The sequence below is a fragment of the Gekko japonicus genome, unplaced genomic scaffold, assembly GCF_001447785.1.
Source record: "Gekko japonicus isolate JY-2015 unplaced genomic scaffold, Gekko_japonicus_V1.1 scaffold103, whole genome shotgun sequence".
Classification (NCBI taxonomy): domain Eukaryota; kingdom Metazoa; phylum Chordata; class Lepidosauria; order Squamata; family Gekkonidae; genus Gekko; species Gekko japonicus.
Window position 1 is genome coordinate 1,550,685 of NW_015160210.1, and position 20,286 is coordinate 1,570,970.

General features: G+C 50.6%; 1 protein-coding gene and 1 non-coding gene across 2 annotated transcripts in view; one reads left to right on the plus strand and one right to left on the minus strand.

Annotated features, from left to right (window-relative positions):
* Window positions 1-388: 388 nt before the first annotated feature.
* ATPAF2 (ATP synthase mitochondrial F1 complex assembly factor 2) overlaps window positions 389-20,286 on the plus strand; it is a 23,477-nt gene continuing 3,579 nt past the window's right edge. The window contains exons 1-7 of the mRNA XM_015409303.1: window positions 389-771; window positions 5,617-5,661; window positions 8,254-8,399; window positions 9,988-10,085; window positions 11,949-12,029; window positions 13,787-13,899; window positions 18,039-18,154. Of these exons, the coding sequence (XP_015264789.1) occupies window positions 639-771; window positions 5,617-5,661; window positions 8,254-8,399; window positions 9,988-10,085; window positions 11,949-12,029; window positions 13,787-13,899; window positions 18,039-18,154 (732 nt within the window). The 5' untranslated portion in view covers window positions 389-638. The remainder of the gene's footprint in view (window positions 772-5,616; window positions 5,662-8,253; window positions 8,400-9,987; window positions 10,086-11,948; window positions 12,030-13,786; window positions 13,900-18,038; window positions 18,155-20,286) is intronic.
* Window positions 4,972-5,043, minus strand: TRNAT-GGU. Its single transcript has one exon. It is a non-coding gene; the product is annotated as a tRNA-Thr (tRNA).

The following is a 20,286-nucleotide window of genomic DNA, read 5'->3' on the forward strand; positions in this document are numbered from 1 at the left end:
GTGAGCGCCGCCCCCCGCCCCCGCGACGGCGGCGCCGAGGGGACAAAACGCGTTTGTGACGCGGGGCCGCCAGGGCCCTTCCGCCTCCGGCCCGGGCCAAGATGGCGGCGCCCAGGCGGAGGGATCGATGCCGTGTTCGAGTTTGGGGAGGACGGGAGGGAGAGCCGGCGTCCGAGATTTGGGACGGCGGGGCTTGGAATTAAGAGAAAAGGAACGAGGCTGCTTTTTGGATAAGGGTGGGGAGGGGGTTTGGAGGAGGACGCGAGCCAAGATATTTTTTACCCTCCAGGATTTTGGAGGGTTGGCTCGTCTGTAAACTCCCCAGCTCTTTTTTTATTTAAAGGGCCCAGCAATCTCCAGATACTGCTCCTCTCTCAGGTTTCTCTAAGGACTGTCTTGCCCACCTCTGTGCAAAAACTTTCACCGGCTCCACTGCTTGCTGCAGCCTCTGTCGGTGTACGCGCCACGGCACATTGCTTGTGCATGCGGTGTTGTGCATGCGGTGTGCGTCGTGCGTGCATGTGCATTAAAAAAAAGAGCGGCCGCGCATGACCTGGTAGGGCAAGGGTTCTGAAGGAGGGCGAAGTTGCCGCTGGTTGGTTGCTTCTCGACCCCCCCCCCCCCCACACACACACACAATGTGGCGTGGCAGCTTGCGGAGCCTGCTTTCCGGCATACCTCTTTCGATCCGACGTGAACGTCCGGTTCTTCTTGCTCGTGGATCGGTATTTTTGCCGGCGGAGTTGAGGCGGCCGTATACGCCGCAGCCAGGTAAGTCTGCAGCAGGCAGAGCTGTAGTGAGATTCGGGAGGGACCCTGGCCAAGGTTCCCTCTAAAGCTGAGTTAGTGTGAGGCTAGTTCACAGCTTTCTAGCCTCCGGCTCACACGTTTTTCTCTCTGCTCAGGAAGGATGGGCTCCAGAGCAAACTAATTCATGCAGCAGCCAAATCGCTCGCTCACAACTTTAATGCCAGGAGCTCACAAAGTAGGAGTTTTGCTCACAGGACTCCACAGCTTAGAGAGAGCAGTGGTTGCAAGCAGTGTTCCCTTTAAGCTGAGTTAGTGTAAGCTAGTTCACTGTTTTTTAGCCTCCAGCTCACACATTTTTGTCTTAGCTCAGGAAGGAGGGGCTCCAGAGCAAACTAATTGATACAGCAGCCAAATCGCTCGCTCACAACTTTAATCCCAGTAGCACACAGAGTAGGATTTTTGCTCACAGGACACCACAGCTTAGCGGGGGCGTTGACGGTGGCTCAGTGGTAGAACATCTGCTTGGCATGCAGAAGGCTCAGTCCCTGTAGTCTCCAGATAAAAGTATCAAATTGTAGGCGATGTGAAAGACCTCTGCCTCAGACCCCGGAGATCCGCTGCCAGTCAGAGTACACAACACTGACCCTGATGGACCAAGGGTCTGATTCAGTATAAGACAGCTTTATGTGCATTCTTGTAAGGTTATCTCCTTCTCCGTCCTCCTTCCAGGTTCTATATTTTATAGTTCTCAGAAGACCTGATCTGTGGAGCCACTTACCAATCATGCTGGTGTGTGTTTAGGACATAAGAGACGCCAATGTTGGATCAGGCCAATGGCCCATCCAGTCCAACACTCTGTTGCACAGTGGACAAAAAAACCAGGTGCCATCAGGAGGTCCACCAGTGGGGCCAGGACACTAGAAGGCCTGCCACTGCTGCCCCCACCCCCCAGCATCAAGAATACAGTGTTTGGTTCTGCCCTAAGGCTCTTAGGGAATCTGATTGTCAGGCAAATTCCAGACTGAAGCAATGTTTATATCAGGTCAGAATCAGACCACTGGTCCATTTATCTCAATAAATGGCTGCCCTGGCTTACCAGGCAGAAAAGTATTTTTTTTTTCCCTAGCCTGCATCCTGAAATCCTTGCAATTTGAAAAGTGGGGGAATTAACCAGCGATCGTCTGCATGAGCGATCTGCGGTCTTTCTGGACCTAGGATCCGTGTTTAACCTCACAGCTGGCAGCAACATATCCACAGAGCTGCAAGCACAAGACAGGAAGTCATGTGGCATGAAGAGGAAGAGCCACAGTTATGGCCAGTGTTCCCTCTAAGCTGAGTTATTTATTTATTTGATTACATTTATATCCCGCCCTCCCCGCACGCAGGCTCAGGGCGGCTTACAGTACACAGGCGTAAAACAACACCATAGTTATGCAATCAAGGCACACAGTGCAATAAAAATACCGTTAAAACATTTTAAAAACAGTTAAATACAATGGGCAACTCCCAAGGATCCAGTGCGACTAACACACTTGCTCCCATTAGTAAAAAAAGGGCGACTAACACACACGCAAATCCCATTAGTAAAAAGGGGGGGGAATGCTATGGCCCCAATGTTCAATGGCCAATCAACCTAGCCCAGCGGTCCTGCTTTGCAGGCCCCAATTGGTGGTGGTGGTGGTGATTGCGGCGGCTCCTATTCAAAAGCCTGGCGGAAGAGCTCCGTCTTACAGGCCCTGCGGGACCTGATCTCCTCCGGGAGCTCATTCCACCAGATAGGAGCCGCCAGCGAAAAGGACCTGGCCCTTGTGGCAGCAAGCCTGGCCTCTTTAGGGCCCGGGGTCACGAGACGGTGTTGTGACCCCGACCGAAGTGCTCTTTGGGGCCTGTATGGGGCAAGGCGGTCCCTCAAATATGCCGGACCCTAGTGTGAGCTAGCTCACAGTTCTTTAGCCTCCGGCTCATGCGTTTTTGTCTCCGGCTCAGGAAGGACATCTCCAGAGCAGACTAACTGATGTAGTATAGCCAAATTGCTTGCTCACAACTTTAATGCCAGTAGCTCACAAAGTAGAATTTTTGCTCACAAGGCTCCACAGCTTAGAGGGAGCATTGGTTATGGCCTCATCTGGTGGTGGTGGTGGGGGCTCTGTTGGGGGTCTGGCTTGCTGTCGGAGGGGAGGAGAAAAGGCAGAGAAGAATCCTTGAATACGGGCATGGTGCTGGAGCTCCAGGGGGTGAGAAATGAGTACACCCAGGCCAAGGAAGGCTGCGCGGGGAGAAAAAAAGAGAAAGCAAGGGAGAACTTTTTTGCAAGGAGTGCTTTTTTGTCTCTAAACCTGCCTGTGTTAAAAAGAACCGTCTCTACTCCCAAGTAACCTTTAATTTGCTGTTTCACTTTTTCTCTGCAGATGGAGTTGAGGTCCGTGAGGGGCTATTTTGATGCAGTGGTTAAGGGCGCGGGCTCTAATCTGGGAGGACCGGGTTTGATTCCCCCACTCCTCCACTTGCAGCTGATGGATGACCTTGGGCAAGCCACAGTTCTGTCACAGCTGTTCTCTGAAGGACAGTTCTCTCAGAGCTCTCTCAGCCTCGCCTACCTCACAGGGTGTCTGTTGTGGGGAGTGGAAGGGGAAGGAGTTTGTAAACCGCTCTGAGACTCCCAGTAAAGGGTGGGGTATAAATCCAATCTCCTCCTCCTCCTCCTCCTTCTTGCCACTAGATATAGATGGAACACTCTGTCCAGGGCAATGGTGCTCTGTATTCTTGGTGCTTGGGGGGGGGGGAGTGGGAGGGTCCCTGGCGTTGTGTCCCCGAGGGTGAACCTGATGTCACCTGGGTTTTGGTCACTGTGTGACACAGTGGTGTTCTGGTGGGCTGAGGGTGTGATTCACTGTGCCATCGGGAGGATGCTGGGCTAGACAGACCACTGGTCTGACCCCGCAGAGTGTGTCGTAGATTCTCTCAGCATGCACACAAAAAAAGGCAGGGTGTGTGGCCTCTCTGCTCTATATGCATGTGCTCCAGAAGTGCCATCTCTCAAAAAGCCACCCAAGCAGAAGAATGCTGTGGCATTCTTGTCGTGACACGGCTTTATGCCAACCCTTGGTTGTTAAAGATCAGTAGTTTGGTGGTGGCGGTGCCTCTCTGGCCAACGTCTTTTACATCACCTACTTCCCCATCGTTTAAACTGTAGAGCCTGTATGCTCGATTCTGTGTGCTCGATTCTGCATGCAGACCGGATGCTCTCCCTCTGTGTTTCTCCCTGTGTAATGACGCTTTAACGCAACCCAGTTGTTTTCCAAACAACTAAAGACTTAGTGTTTGGAAAAGGAACTTGGTGTGTTTTCCACAAGCTCCACCTCACCCAGCAACTCAGCTGCTGCTTATTAATACAGCTGCCCTCCCCTCTTTTACTGCTAGGGGGTGCTGTCTTTAAAAGTGACAGAGTTTCTGCAAACAGTGCATCATGGGAAGTGTAGTTCTTAGATGAGTATTGCACGCAAAGCTTGCTAGTCGATTGGGAATGGACATAGCAGAAGTGGTTTCAAATTACTTAGTTCCCTCCTCCAAGTCACATGGACACATGAAGCTGCCTTGTACTGAATCAGACCCTGGATCCATCAAGCTCAGTGTTGTGTACTCAGCCTAGCAGCGGCTCTCCTGGATCTCAGGCAGAGGTCTATCCCATCACCTCCTGCCTGTAACTGGAGATGCCGGGGACTGAACCTGGGACTTTCTGCATGCCAAGCAGAGGCTCTTTCACTGAGCCACGGCCCCTCTTTACAGCTCTCCAGGGTCTCAGACGGAGGTCTTTCCCATCACCTCCTGCCGGGTCCTTTTTAACTGGAGATCCCATCACATCACCACGGCCCCTCTTTACAGCTCTCCAGGGTCTCAGGTGGAGGTTTCCACATCACCTCCTGCCTGGTCCTTGTAACTGGAGATGCCAGGGATTGAACCTGGGACCTCCTGCCTGCCAAGCTAAAGCTCTGCCACTGAGCCACAGACCCTTTCTACAGCTCTCCAGGGTCTCAGATGGAGGTCTTTCCCATCACCTCCTGCCTGGTCCTTTTTAACTGGAGATGCTGCCGGGGACTGAACCAGGGACCTTCTGCATGCCAGGCAGATCCTCTGCCACTGAGCCATGGCCCCTCTTTACAGCTCTCCAGGGACTGAGGCAGAAGTCTTTCACATCACCTCCTGCCTGGTCCTTTTAACTGGAGATGCTGCCGGGGATTGAACCTGGGACCTTCTGCATACCAGGCAGATGCTCTGCCACTGAGCCACAGCCCCTCTCTACAGCTCTCCAGGGTCTCAGGCGGAGGTCTGTCCCATCACCTCCTGCCTGGTCCTTTTTAACTGGAGATGCTGTGGATCAAACCTGGGACCTTCTGCATGCCAAGGAGATGCTCTGCCACTGAGCTACAGCCCTGCATCTTCAACATCAGCGGAAGGACTGTGTGGAGACAGGTGGATTGTGTGCAGAATGGGAACAAGCATTCTGATTAATTTCCTAATATCTTTGAAGGAAAATAAATTGCATTCAGCTCACTAGAGGTGATGTGGAAGAAAGAGATGCAGCTGAGAGAAACAGGGTGTGCTTAAAGACCTGACTGCTTCCTTTCTCTCTCGGTTGTCGTTTCTGTCCTAGCTGTATCGTTGCAGCTTTCTTTTAGTTTGCACTGTGCTCTTTAACTCTGAAGTGGCTTCCAGCGGAGGTCAGGGGACGGGATAGAACATTTTAAAGGAATGACTCATTGATTTCGGCAGACGAAGGCAGATCTTGCACTTCTTTGGATGTTGCATGTGGTGCATGAGAGGCGTGTTATCTGTGTACTGAGCGGAGATTTTCTTTTGCCCTTTCAGAAAGGAAGAGGTTTTACCAGAATGTGAGCATCTCCCAAGGCGAAGGTGAGCTTGTCCCCTCAGTTGTAAGCTTTGGGCTGTCATCTACGTGCCTGGAATAAATTCATCTGGAGCCTATCCGATCTCAAGGTGGTTTAGGCTGCAGGGAGGGTTAAGGGCCATGAAGGTGCTTCCAACTTGTGGCGAGTCCCTCTAAGCCGAGTGAGTGTGAGCTAGCTCACAGTTTTTTAGCCTCCGGCTCACGCATTTTCGCCTTAGCTCAGGAAGGGATGGCTCCAGAGCAAACTAATTCATGCCATAGACAAATCGCTCGCTCACAACTTTAATGTCAGCAGCTCACAAGGTAGAATTTTTGCTCACAAGACTCCACAGCTTAGAGGGAGCATTGAGGGCGACCCTATGAATGTAACGTCCTCCAAAACACCCTGTTGTTAAAAGCCATTCTCAGGTCTTCCCAAACGGATGTCTGTGGCTTCCTTAATGGAGTCGCTCCACCTAGGATTCTTGTCTTTTCCAGTGACAATTTCCTGTCTTCTCAGAATGTGACCAAGGTACGATAGCCTCGCTTGAGTCATTTTAGCTTCTAGAGAGAGTCCAGGCTTGATTCTGATGTAGAGCCCACTTATTTGTCTTTTTGGCAGTCCCTGGGGTATCCATAAAACTCGCCTCCAACACCACATTTCAAATGAATCTGCTTTCTTCATTAAGAACATAATATAAGGACATCAGAAGAGCCCTGCTGGATCAGACCAGTGAGGGTCCATCTCGTCCAGCCTCCTGTCTCACACAGGGGCCAACCAGTTCCTCTGGAGGGCCAACAACAGGGCAGAGAGGCCGAGGCCTTCCCCTGACAAGAACATCAGAAGAGCCCTGCTGGATCAGACCAGTGGTCCAGTAGTCCACCCAGTCCAGCGTCCTGTCTCATGCATTGGCCCACCAATTCCTCTGAACGGCCAACTACAGGGCATAGAGGCTGAGGCCTTCCCCTTATAATGAGCCCTGCTGGATCAGACGTCCATCCAGTCACACAGTGGCCAGCCAGTTCTTCTGGAGGGCCAACAACAGGGCGTAGAGGCCAAGGTCTTCCCCTGATGTTGCCTCCCAGCTCTGGGAGTCAGTGGCTTAGTGCCTCTGAATGTGAAGGTTCCCCTCAGCCACCATGGCTCATAGCCACTGATAGACTTATCTTCCATGAATCTATCTAATCCCCTTTTAAAGGTGTTTATTCCTGTGGCCATCACTATATCCACATCTTAAGCACTCTCTGCGTAAAGCAGTATTTCCTTTTGTCCTAACTGAACATGGGGAATACTGTGGCATGAATTAACTTGACCTTGGTCCCCAGGAATACCTCCTTACTTTTAAGGGTCTTTTCTAGCTCCTTCATGGCTGCCCCTTCACAGCCTCAGTCTCCTTCTGATTTCTTAGGCACAGTCTCACTTTTGGTTGATGATGAACCCAAGAAGTAGAAAACCTCGAACCATTTCGGTTCCTTCATCGTCAGGCCTTAGAGTTGTGTGATGACGGTAGGCCGATAGGCAAGGGGTTTCAAGCGCCCATCTCTGGGCAGAATTGAGCACAAGCTTTAGGGGAATACTGGGTTTGGATGGCAGGATTGAGGCAGGAACACGGGAACTTGACAGTCACGTAGTACGAGGGCGCGCGATCTTTGGCGTCGTGAGTTCTATAAAAACGAACCCGGTTCTTCCACCCCAGTTTCTAGTCCTTATGGTTAAGAAGATAAGCCAGAAAATATGCAAGCAAAGTCTGGCAAAGTCTCCGAAGTCAGAGGGAAGTATCTTTTCCAGTGGCTGAGCAGAAGCATACATAAATAACAAAATGAGAAGCAACGGTAGGCAAATACCCTTGCTTTGCATAACGTATGCAGTTAGCTCGGCGTAAAGGTTTCCCTTGCTCAAAAGCCAGTCGACTCTGCCTCTAGGGGGCGGTGCTCATCTCCGTTTCCAAGCCAAAGAGCCAGCGCTGTCCGAAGATGTTTCCATGGTCATGTGGCCATCATGACTAAACACCAAGGCGCACGGAACGCTGTTACCTCCCCATCAAAGCGGTACCTATTTATCTACTTGCCATTTCTTGCTTTCAAATTGCTAGGTTGGCAGGGGCTGGGGCCAGAGAGGGGAGCTCACTCCGTCACACGGCACTCGGGTCTCGAACTGCAGACCTGCAGACCTTCCAGTCTGCAGCTCAGTGTCTTAACCACTTGAGCCACCGCAGCTAATGCTCAAAAAGCTAGGGTCTCGAACTGCTGAACTACCAACCTTCCAGCCTGCAGCTCAGGATCTTTGTGTCGGCTTTGGATGGTGCCAAATCTTGGATTTTCTTTCCAAGCGCAGAGTTTGGGAAGCCCTGAGACCTAAAGGTGTATAAGGCCCTGCCCACGCAGAGCTTCCTGTACCAAAACCAGAATCTTTGAGGAATTTGCATTTTTCTGGCATTGATGGCCAGTTGTGCCGGATATAACCTTTCCAGGGGTTGACTTCTGAGTAGATCAGCTTGAGGTTGCTCCCGGGGGATCCGGATCACTCAGACTCTTAGAGTATGTTCCTTGCTGCTGACTTGGTAGCTTTATAAAATATATATTTTATAAAAAAACCAAAACACCCCGTTCTCCTTCAGGAGGTTTTGAAATCAACCTGGATCATCGGAAGCTGAGAACCCCCCAGAACAAGACCTTCGCGGTGCCCAGTGAGACCCTGGCTCTGGCGGTAGCGACGGAGTGGGAATCCCAGCGGGACACGGTCAAGTTTTTCACCATGCACCTGGCGAGTCAGACAGATCCCTTCCTCTTTCTGTTGCCTTCTCCTCCTGCCTTTCTCCGGACAGGGGAGCAGCCCCCCCCCCCCCCCCCCCCCGGCTGCTTCATCCTCACAATAACTCTGTAAGGGAGTTGAGGGCTGAGTTTGGATTAGAAATATGAGACTACTATTCCGGCCTGGAAGTGTCCATTACGGTAGGGGAGCAAGGCATGCTGGGAGTTGTAGTCCCTGCAAGCTTTCCCCCAACTTCTTGGCTTATGGGAGGGCTTTCTGTGTCAGCTCGGCTCCTGTGGAACAACCAGAGTGTTTGCTGTAGGAACTCTGCAGGTTACCAGCACAAGAATTTGAGTGGTTCATCGTCAAGATCTTCGGTGACTCGTGATTTCGTAATGTGTTGAGTCAGGCGATTGGTCTGCCAAGGCTAGTGTTGTCTACTCTGACTGGCAGCAGCTCTCCAGGGTCTCACCTAGAGGTCCCTCACATCACATACTACCTGAGCTTTTTAACAGCTCTCCAGGGTCAGGTGGAGGTTTTTCACATCACCTGGCTGGTCCTTTTAACTGGGGATGTTGGCGATTGAACCTGGGGCCTTCTGCATGCCAAGCAGGGGCTCTTCCACTGAGCCACGCCCCCTCTTTACCGCTCTCTAGGGTCTCAGGTGGCGGTCTTTCACATCACCTACTACCTGGTCCTTTTCACTTGAGATGCCGGGGACTGAACCAGGGACCTTCTGCACGCCAAGCAGAGGCTCTACCACTGAGGCACGGCCCCTCTTTACAGCTCTCCAGGGACTCAGGCGGAGGTCTTTCCCTCCCCTCCTGCCTGGTCCTTTTGACTGGAGATGCCAGGGATTGAACCTGGGACCTTCTGCATGCCAAGCAGATGCTCTGCCACTGAGCCACAGCCCCTCTTGACAGCTCTCCAGGGTCTCAGGCGGAGGTCTCTCCCATTACCTCCTGCCTAGTCCTTTTGACTGGAGATACCGGGGATTGAACCTGGGACCTTCTGCATGCCAAGCAGAGGCTCTGCCACTGAGCCACAGTCCCCTCTTTACAGCTCTCCAGGGTCTCAGGCGGAGGTCTTTCCCATCACCTCCTGCCTGGTCCTGTTTAACTGGAGATTCCGGGGACTGAACCTGGAACCTTCTGCATGCCAAGCAGAGGCTCTTCCACTGAGCCACGGGCCCTTCCTAGCTGCCTTTTACTGATGCAGAAGATAGGTCTACCAAGGTGAATCTTGTCTATTCTGACTGGCAGTGACTCTCCAGGGTCTCAGGCAAAGGTCTTTCAGATCACGTAGTACCAGGGCTTGAAGCCATTGACAGATTTCTCCTCCATGAATCTATCTAATTCCCTTTAAAAGCTGTTTATCCCTGTGGCCATTGATACCCTCCCTGGCAGCAAAATCTACATTTTAATCACTCTCTGTGATCACCTGATCGCTGAAGTCTTTCCAACAACCCCATGAAGTAGACCAGGTTTGTTTACCACAGAGAAGGGAGAAAATCCTGGCTTACTTGCAGAGGATGAGATTCAGGTTGGGGTCATGGTGGCTTTCCTGTTCCTGTGTTTGTAACCCATTCCTCGCTTTCCAGACAACCTTGTGTAACACCGCTCTGGACAACCCATCACAGCGAAGCAAAGAACAGCTCATCACAGCGGCTGTGAAGTTCTTGGAGACAGACACCATCTGGTAGGAGCGTCTGTGAAGTCCATTGCGGGCCAGGAAATCTAGAAGTCTTTTGAATTAGCATGTTGAACATAAGAGCCCTGCTGGGTCAGACCAGTGAGGGTCCCTCTAGTCCAGCATCCCGTCTCACACAGGAGCCAACCAGTTCCTCTGGAGGGCCAACAACGGGGCACAGAGGCCAAGGCCTTCCTCTGAGGTTGCCTCCTGGCTCTGAAATTCAGAGGTTTAATGCCTCTGAACCTGGAAGTTCCCCTCAGCCACCATAGACCTATCTAATCCCCTTTTAAAGCTGTGGCCGTCACTACATCCTCCGGCAGCGAATTCCACTTTTTAATCACTCTCGGTGTAAAGTAGTATGATGAAGCTGCCGTACACTTAAATTAGCTCACTGAACACACACATGAAGGCGCCGTCTACTGAATCAGACCCTTGGTCCATCAAAGCCAGTGTTTGTCTACTCAGACTGGCTGCAGCTCTTTGGGCTCTCAGGCTGAGGTCTTTCCCATCACCTCCTGCCTGGTTCTTTTCAACTGGAGATGCTGCCGGGGATTGAACCTGGGACCTTCTGCATGCCAAGCAGAGGCTCTTCCACTGAGCCACGGCCTCTCTTTACCGCTCTCCAGGGCCTCAGATGGAAGTCTTTCCCATCATCTCCTGCCTGGTCCTTTTCACTGAAGATGCCGGGGATTGAACCTGGGACTTTCTGCATGCCAAGCAGAGGCTCTTCCACTGAGCCACAGTCCCTCTTTACAGGTCTCCAGGGACTCAGGCTGAGGTCTTTCCCATCACCTCCTTCCTGGTCCTTTTTAACTGGAGATGCCAGGGATTGAACCTGGGACCTTCTGCATGCCAAGCAGAGGCTCTGCCACTGAGCCACAGCCCCTCTTTACAGCTCTCCAGGGTCTCAGGCTGAGGTCTTTCCCATCACCTCCTGCCTAGTCCTTTTTAACTGGAGATGCCGGGGATTGAACCTGGGACCTTCTGCATGCCAAGCAGAGGCTCTTTCACTGAGCCACAGCCCCTCTTTACAGCTCTCCAGGGTCTCAGGCAGAGGGCTTTCCCATCACCTCCTGCCTGGTCCTTTTTAACTGGAGATGCCAGGGATTGAACCTGGAACCCTCTGGATGCCAAGCAGAGGCTCTTCCACTGAGCCACCAGGTCCTCCTTACAGCTCTCCAGGGACTCAGGCTGAGGTCTTTCCCATCACCTCCTGCCTGGTCCTTTTTAACTGGAGATGCCAGGGATTGAACCTGGGACCTTCTGCATGCCAAGCAGAGGCTCTGCCACTGAGCCACAGTCCCTCTTTACAGCTCTCCGGGGTCTCAGGCTGAGGTCTTTCCCATCACCTCCTGCCTAGTCCTTTTTAACTGGAGATGCCGGGGATTGAACCTGGGACCTTCTGCATGCCAAGCAGAGGCTCTTCCACTGAGCCACGGCCTCTCTTTACCGCTCTCCAGGGCCTCAGATGGAGGTCTTTCCCATCATCTCCTGCCTGGTCCTTTTCACTGGAGATGCCGGGGATTGAACCTGGGACTTTCTGCATGCCAAGCAGAGGCTCTTCCACTGAGCCACAGTCCCTCTTTATAGGTCTCCAGGGTCTCAGGCAGAGGTCTTTCCCATCACCTCCTGCCTGGTCCTTTTTAACTGGAGATGCCGGGGATTGAACCTGGGACCTTCTGCATGCCAGGCAGATGCTCTGCCACTGAGTCATGACCCCTCCTATGTTAAGACAAAGCATGAAGACTGGGGACAACCAGGGGGCAGAGGCGGAGAGAGAAAAATTGCAAAGGTATAGATGCAGTTTAAGTGTGACTGACCAATCCGGTGACCAGCTGTGCTTTCTCCCTGGGTTTTGGGGTATCCCAGCTACCGGGTAGAAGAGCCTCCTGCCTTGGTGGAATTGCAGAAGAATGAATGGGACCCTGTGATTGCCTGGGCGGAGAAAAGGTGAGTGTGCAGAGTGGGAAATTACCCCTGAATACGCCTGCATCTTGCCGAGAATACTAACAGCTCATGACACAAAAGAGTTCACGCTTTCTTTGCTGAGACGTCATGGGGAGCGGAGGCGGTTGGGGCGGAATTTATGACGCAAGATTTTAGCTCTCCTAGGTATGTGGCGTTCTAGGGGAGACGTGGGAGAAAGCCAAAATGCTGCTCTGTTTTGCTGCGAACCTCTGCAATCCATTGATCCCACAATTCTGATCGCTGAGGCAAATTCCTTTCCCCTTAATTAAAATTGGAGGCATCCTTTGCTCTTGTGATAGGAAGGAATTGTTCACCTGTTCAAGACCCTCCCTCCCAGTTTGGTGCAGTGGTTAAGTGCGCAGACTCTAATCTGGGAGAACCGGGTTTGATTCCCCACTCCTCCACTTGCACCTGCTGGATGACCTTGGGCAAGCCTTAGTTCTGATAAGAGCTGTCCTTGAAAAAGAGCAGTTTCTGTCAAGAGCTCTCTCAGCCCCACCGACCTCACAGGGTGTCTGTTGTGGGGAGGGGAAGGGAAAGGAGTTTGTAAGCTGCTCTGAGACAGTAGTGAAAGGCGGGTATAGTAGTGGGTAGTGAAAGGCGGGGTATAAATCCAGTCTCTTCTTCTTCTTCCTGCGTGAGTCACTGGTCTGGATGTGACCTCTAATTGAACGGAGGCAAGCCCAGAGCAAGGATTCACGCAGAGACATGACGGGCAGCCTCCTCTGAGGGCTCACAGTTTTTCTGAGTATCAAGATGGAGTCAAGTGCAGTGGCAAATTTTAGCCACACCCAGTGGAGCCTGATTGGAAGGTGCCCAGGCCAGAGCAGTGACTCATTCAGAAACTCAACAAGCAGCTTCTTCTGAGGACAGGTATTTCTGCCGGTTCTCCATAGCAGGGACTATCAGAGGGTCCTAATTGTGCTCTGGCATGGATAGCACAGGCAAGCCCAATCTCGTCAGATCTCCGAAGTTAAGCAGGGACGATTCTGGCAAGTATTTGGATGGGAGACCCCCTTGGAATACCAGCAGTCGGGAGGCGTGGGCAGGCTTTATTCAGCCACCTCTCTGAATATCATCCTGGCCCCCAGTAGGGGTCACCATGACTTCCAGGTGCACACACGGTCAGTCACCAGAGGTTGCCATAATCAGTGTTCTCTTTAAGCTGAGTTAGCGTGAGCCGGGTCACAGGTTTTTAGCCTCCGGCTCATGCATTTTTGCCTTAGCTCGGGAAGGATGTGGCCCCAGGGCAAGTGAATTTATGCCACAGCCAAATCGCTCGCTCACAGCTTTAATGCCAGGAGCTCACAAAGTAGAATATTTGCTCACAAGACTCCACAGCTTTGAGGGAAGCATTGGCCATGACTTCCAGGTGTGCACACACTCACACACACAGATGGGGGGGGGGAGAAGAGAGGAGGTAGCATTAACCCACAGCCAGCAGAAAAGAAGCTAGGCCAGAGCAGCAACTCATGCAGAGGGGCAGCGGGCAGCCCCTCTCGTGGGCGGGCGCTTTGGGCTCACAGGAGCTTCCAAGTGATTCAGTCGGTTTATTTGCCTTGGCATGCTGACAGCTCCTCTCAGGAAAGGCTGTTCAAAGACACTCAACTTCACAGGGCAGCTCCGGAATGCCCTTAGAACTGCCCTGGTGGTGCTGGGTCACTTTGGGTCGTTTCCGGTCCTGGTGGGGATCTAACCCGTGCCCTCTTTATCCTCCCTCCCTCCCTGCCCCCAAACAGGTATAACGTGGTCATCGGCTCTTCGACAAGCATCCTGGGTCCCAGCATCCCACAAAGCACCAAAGACACCTTCATCAGTCACCTGGCGTCATACAACACCTGGGCTTTGCACGGTACAGGCGGTGCGGTGCTGCAGCTTTCCTGTAATCATTCCTCCACCCCGACATTTCCTATTTGGGGCGGGTGTCGCATTAAACTGGAAGCATCCTTCCTGAGATGGGATGTCCCGAGTCAAAATCTGGCTACTGGAGATGGATTGGGGCCGAGGAACCTTGCCCCCCCCCCCCCCAAGTCTAAACTGTAGTGTGAAACTTTTAGGGCCACTTTGGGTTTTTAAAAAGTATCTTTTTGAGCCAGGAAGCTACATAGATCGGTGGTGGAGGCCACTTTATGGCGTAGTGCAGGGTTGTTGAACTCATTTGTTATGAGGGCCGGATCTGACATAAATGAGACCCTGTTGGGCTGGGCCATGTGTGTCATAAAATGTAAATGCCAGGTAGCGGCGATACAAACTTTATAAAGGACACAAACACAAAGGGTTTTTTTTTTACTTAAAATAAAAACATGCTTAGAACATTAGCTCTGTGAGTTGCAAACCTACTTTTGATTTGTTGACATTCACCACAGAAATCTCATGCTCAGAGTTCTGAGTCTAGGACCCAGGTTAAAACAGTGATTCAGTGAGTGATTAAGAACATAAGAGACGCCAATGTTGGATCAGGCCAAAGGCCAATCCAGTCCAACACTCTGTGTCACACAGTGGCCAGAAATACCAGTGCCATCAGGAGGTCCAGCAGTGGGGCCAGGACATTAGAAGTGCTCCCACTGTTGACCCCCCCAAGCACCAAGAAGACAGAGCATCACTTGCCCCAGAGCCCCTATCTATACCTTGTGGCTAATATCCACTGATGAACCTCTGCTCCATATGCTTATCTAATTCCCTTTTGAAGCCGTCCATGCTTGTAGCCGCCACCACTTCCTGTGGCAGTGAATTCCATGTGTTAATCACTCTTTGGGTGAAGAAGTACTTCCTTTTATCCGTTCTAACCCGACCGCTCTGCAGTTTCATGGAGTGCCCACGATTAAGAGAGTCTGGCGAACAAGCTATGATGCAGCAGCAGAACTGGAAGCAGATGGCCAGTTCCACTGTGGGCCTGATGGAAGCCCTCCGGGGGGCCTGATCTGGCCCTCGGGCCGCATGTTTGACACCCATGGTGTAGTGGTTAGACTGTTGGGGTAGGAGCATGGAAACCTGTGTTCAAACCCTCCCTCTGCTCCTCTGGGTAATCTCAGGCCAGTCACTGTGTCAGCCTGTCCTACCTTGCCAGGTCATAGAATCATAGAGTTGGAAGAAGGGCATAGAGACCATCTAGTCCAACCCCCTGCCCAATGCAGGACCAGTCTAAAGCATCCCTGACAAATATTCGTCCAGCCTCTTCTTGAAAGCTGTCCATGAAGGGGAGCTCACCACCTCCCCAGGTAGCCGATTCCACCTCTGAACCACTCTGGCCGTGAAAAAGTGTTTCCTAATCTCCAGCCTGATACCTTTCTGCATGTCATTTAGACCCGTTGCTTCGGGTCCTCTCCTCTGCTGCCAACTGGAACAGCTCCTTGCCCTCCTCCAAAGGACAGCCTTTCAGATATTTAAAGAGAGTGATCATGTCCCCCCTCAATCTCCTCTTCTCCAGACTAAACATTCCCAGGGCCCTCAGCCTTTCCTCGTAGGGCTCAGTCTCCAGACCCCTGATCATTCTCGTCGCTCTCTTCTGCACCCTCTCGGTTTTGTCCACATGGTAAGGATAAAACCGAGGAGGGGAGGGTTGTGTGACCCACTTTGAAGTCCTGGAAGGGAATTATACTATCCATCTGGTTTTGTATTCATTTTAAGATTTTTTAAGCCCCACCCTCTGATCTATGAATGTAGCCGTTAACCGTTTCGTTCCTGGACAAGACTGTAAAGGAGGAAGGGCAGTGTCTGGTTGTTGGTGTTGTAACTTACAAGACTCACGTCTCAAACGTTCGCCTTGGGCCTCTCCAGTTACTCAGTCTTTTAGGGAGCAAGTAAACACTCCTATCCATTTTGTATTAGGAGAAAAGAGCAAGAGTCCAGGAGCACCTTAAAGACTAACAGAATTTGTGGCAGAACAAATTTAGAGTCCAGTGGGGCACCTTTAAGACCAGCCAAGCTTTCGTGCGCAAGGCCACACTTTTTCAAATACATTGGAATGGCAGGTGAGGTTCTAAACTTATAGACTTGTAGAATTTAACAGCAAATTAACAGGATGACGTTTAAGTTAGGCAAAGTGAAAAATTAAATAACAAGTTAGGATAATAAGGTCAACAGTTTTAAAGCAATAAATATGTCACAGTAGCAGATAAATATCTAAAGGTGTTTTTTCTAATTATGGGAAGTAACAGAGTTTTAATTATCTTCTCTCAGGCGTGGAGGGTATGAGCTTTTGTGAGTCACTGCTCACTTCTTCAGATACAGCGCCTCCCCCGCCACAAATTTTGCTAGTCTTGAAGGTGCTCCTGGACTCTTGCTCTTTTCTGCTGCTTTGTTGTTGTTCAGTCGCACAGTCGAGTCCAACTCTTCACGACCCCATGGACCAGATCACGCCAGGCCTTCCTGTCTTCCGCCGTCCTCTGAAGTTTGCTCAATTTCATGTTCGTTGCATCTATGACACTGTCTCACCATCTCATCCTTTGCCATCCCCGTCTTCTTTGACCTTCAATCTTTCCCAGCATCAGGGTCTTCTCCAGTGAGTGCTCCCTTCTCATTGGGTGGCCAAAGTATTTGAGCTTCAGTTTCATTATCTGGCCCTCCAGGGAACAGTCAGGGTTGATTTCTTTTAGGGTTGATTGATTTGATCTTCTTGCAGTCCAAGGGACTCTCAAGAGTCTTCTCCAGCACCATAGTTCAAAAGAATCTATTCTTCGGCGCTCGGCCTTCCTTATAGTCCAACTCTCGCAGCCATACATGACTACTGGGAATACCATTGCTTTGACCATGCGGACTTTTGTTGGCAGGGTGATGTCTCTACTTTTTATCATGCTGTTTAGGTTCGCTATCGCTTTCCTCCCAAGGAGCAGGCGTCTTTTAATTTCATGGCTGCTGTCACTGTCTGCGGTGATCTGGGATCCCAGGAACGTGAATTCTGTCACTACTTCCACGACTTCCCCTTCTATTTGCCAAGGAGCGATGGGGCCGGATGCCATGATCTTAGTTTTTTTGATGTTGAGCTTCAAGCCCACTTTTGCGCTCTCCTCTTTTACCCTGGGCAAGAGGCTCTTTAGGTCCTCTTCACTTTCTGCCATTAGAGTGGTATCGTCTGCATATCTGAGGTTGTTGATCTTTTCCCCAGCAATCTTAATTCCCGCTTGCGATTCATCTGGTGATTCATTGTGATTCTGCTGCTACAAAGAGACTAACACAGCCACCCATCTTGATCTAATTTTGTATTAGAATATTCATCTCTATGAGGATGCTTGTATACTTTTCAGCTGTTTGCCTTTCTCTTGGTCATTTGAAAACAGAAACACCCCCCCTCCATGCCCTTATTGTTGCTGAAACACTGGAGAGAGAATTATCCTACATCCAGTGATCCAATAGAATGAGGACCTTACAACTTAAGAAACCTCTGAACGTACGCACATAGATGACAATTGTGCCATAGATATATTCTGAGATATCTTGAAACCTCCTAAAGACTTGGCACCATTGTTATATTTTTTTTAACATTTCTGTTTGGGGTAATTGAAATAGAAAAAGAGAGTGTGACGTCCTTGCTTACTGGGGAGACGGTTTTACCTTTAAAACACATGAACACGGTAGAGGAAGGACTATTTTGATTGCTGGGATAAGTTTAAACGAAAAATGATTTATTTAATAAAGAACAAACTAGGTTTCTGGTTATTTTGGACTGTTGCTGAGGAAAGGAACTTGTAAATATAACTGGCAAAGCTTGGCGTCATGAACAGTCTCCCAAACTCCACTCTGACAGGCTTAGACAGTCTAACCTCTCTCATATATATATATATAGTCACCCAGGCTAAACTCTTTGTCTTATTCACACAGAATAGACTCAAACTCTCATAGTCACACAGACTAAACTGTCTGTCAGTAAATTTTATCAGTCTTTAAGGTGCCACTGGACTCTTGCTCTTTTCTTCTGCTCCAGACAGACTAACGCGGCTACCCATCTTGATCTATCTCCATCTGATTTGGGATATTTTTCCCCTCTCTCACCAGGCATAGAATACATGATCACCCAGCTGAAGTCTCTGATTCTCTCAGTGTGCCTCCTGGACAAAAGCCTGACGGTGGAGCAAGCTGTCCTGCTGTCCCGCCTCGAGGAGGAATACCAGGTGAAATCTCACCTGGGGCCGAAATCTGCAATTTGAATGGCAGCTCTCCCCCTTTAAATTTGGGGGCGGGGTCCCCAGCTCTGCAGCTGTGAGGAGATGTTGTGGGCATTGGAGGAGGAGGAGATTGGATTTATACCCCGCCCTTCACTACCCAGAGGAGTCTCAGAGCGGCTTACAAGCTCCTTTCCCTTTCCCTCCCCACAACAGACACCCTGTGAGGTAGGCGGGGCTGAGAGAGCTCCGACAGAAACTGCTCTTTGGCTTGCCCAAGGTCACCCAGCCAGGTGCAAGTGGAGGAGTGGGGAATCAAACCCGGTTCTCCCAGATTAGAGTCCACACCCTTAACCACTGCACCAAAACTGGCTCCTGTTGTTTTTAAAACCGTAGGGAGGGCTCAGGGTTTCTTGTGGGGGGCATGAACTTGTAGTGGATTAAAGCAGGCGACTGACAAGAGCGAGAGCATCCGTTGGACTGCACGGGGTTCGAATCCTGCTTTGCTTGTTTTGGGTGGCCTTGGCCAAAGGTACCTTGGTTCTTCTGTCTGGGCATCGGGCTACGACGTCCCTCAAATGCTTCTCCCCCAAGTGTGTATAAAATGGAAACGCTGGAATTCCAAACCAAGGCAACCAGAATTCCATGGCAAACGGTTGAATCTCCCTGCGTGCACAGGCAGCGCAAATGAAAGAGGATATTTGCATGCATTACCTTATCTCGAACTATTCAGATGGCTTCCGCTGAGCTTAGCCCTCTCGGAGCGGGTGGTAATCTATGCAGATTGTGTACCGATTTTGCATGATTGACACTCTATCAGCCAGTCAAGGGTGGGAGCGGGGGAGGAAAATAGCATCACCTCTTATCTACTTAGAAACAATAATAATCCTCCCCCCTTTTAGGTTTCTGCTTCCACGCTTCCACATTCATCTTCCCAAGGCAACAAGGCTAGGAACTTTGCTTACATCACCAACAGGAAAGCTAGCATGTCCAGGATCCCACCTTCGGTGTGTGCTAATTTTTGTCCTGGCGGCAGGATGGCGGTTGCATAGGTGCATCACTCTGCCATAAGAATACTGGGTCCTTCCACATTGGGGTAGCTCGTCTGGAACACGGCTTGCAAGGACATTTTACAGCACTTTGTGGAACCTTCAGCTAGATGGTTTTAGATGGTTTTAGTTAGCATTGCATTTGGAACGATTTAGATTTGATTACTGGTGGCCCTAATTGGAGTTCTAAAACTGTGACTTTTTATGGGTTTTATCACTGATTTTATTGTTTTTTTAATAACGTTTTATAAACCTTGTAAGCCACCCTGAGTTCTGCAAGGGGCACAGGTGGCTAATAAGTGTTCTAAATAATAATAATAATAATAATAATAATAATAATAATAATAATAATAATAATAATACAGTAGGTAATAGACAGTTCGGAGAGCGCTTCTAAGCATGTCTGCTCAGAAGTATGTCCCATGCAATTTACTGGGGCTGCGGTGGCTCAAGTGGTTAAGACGCCGAGCTGCAGACCAGAAGGTCGGTAGTTCAGCAGTTTGAGACCCGAGTGCTGTGTGACAGAGTGAGCTCCCGTCTCTGGCTCCAGCCAACCTAGCAGCCCGAAAGCAAGAAATTGCAAGTAGATAAATAGGTACCATTTTGGTGGGAAGGTAACAGCGTTCCGTGCGCCTCGGTGTCTAGTCACGCCGGCCACATGACCATGGAGATGTCTTCGGACAGCGCTGACTCTTCGGCTTGGAAACGCATCACTAGAGTCGGATTCGACTGGCTTTCGAGCAAGGGAAACCTTTACCTTTGCCTTTATTCCCAGGAAGGTGCCTTTTAGGATTGCAGTCATAGTCTCTCTCTCGCTCGCTCGCTTATATGGAGCCAAATGAAATATCTTGCATTCGCTCATTTAAAAACCCAGTTCTGTCCTAACCTCTCTCATCCTCACTTATGAGCCTTACGGACATGACTGTTAAGGACACAACAAAAGCCAGTGTTGGATCAGGCCAATGGCCCATCCAGTCCAACACTCTGTGTCACATGGTGGCCAAAAATACCAGGTGCCCTCAGGAGGTCCAGCAGTGGGGCCAGGACATTAGAAGACACCCCCGCCCACCAACACAGGCAGCGGCACACCAC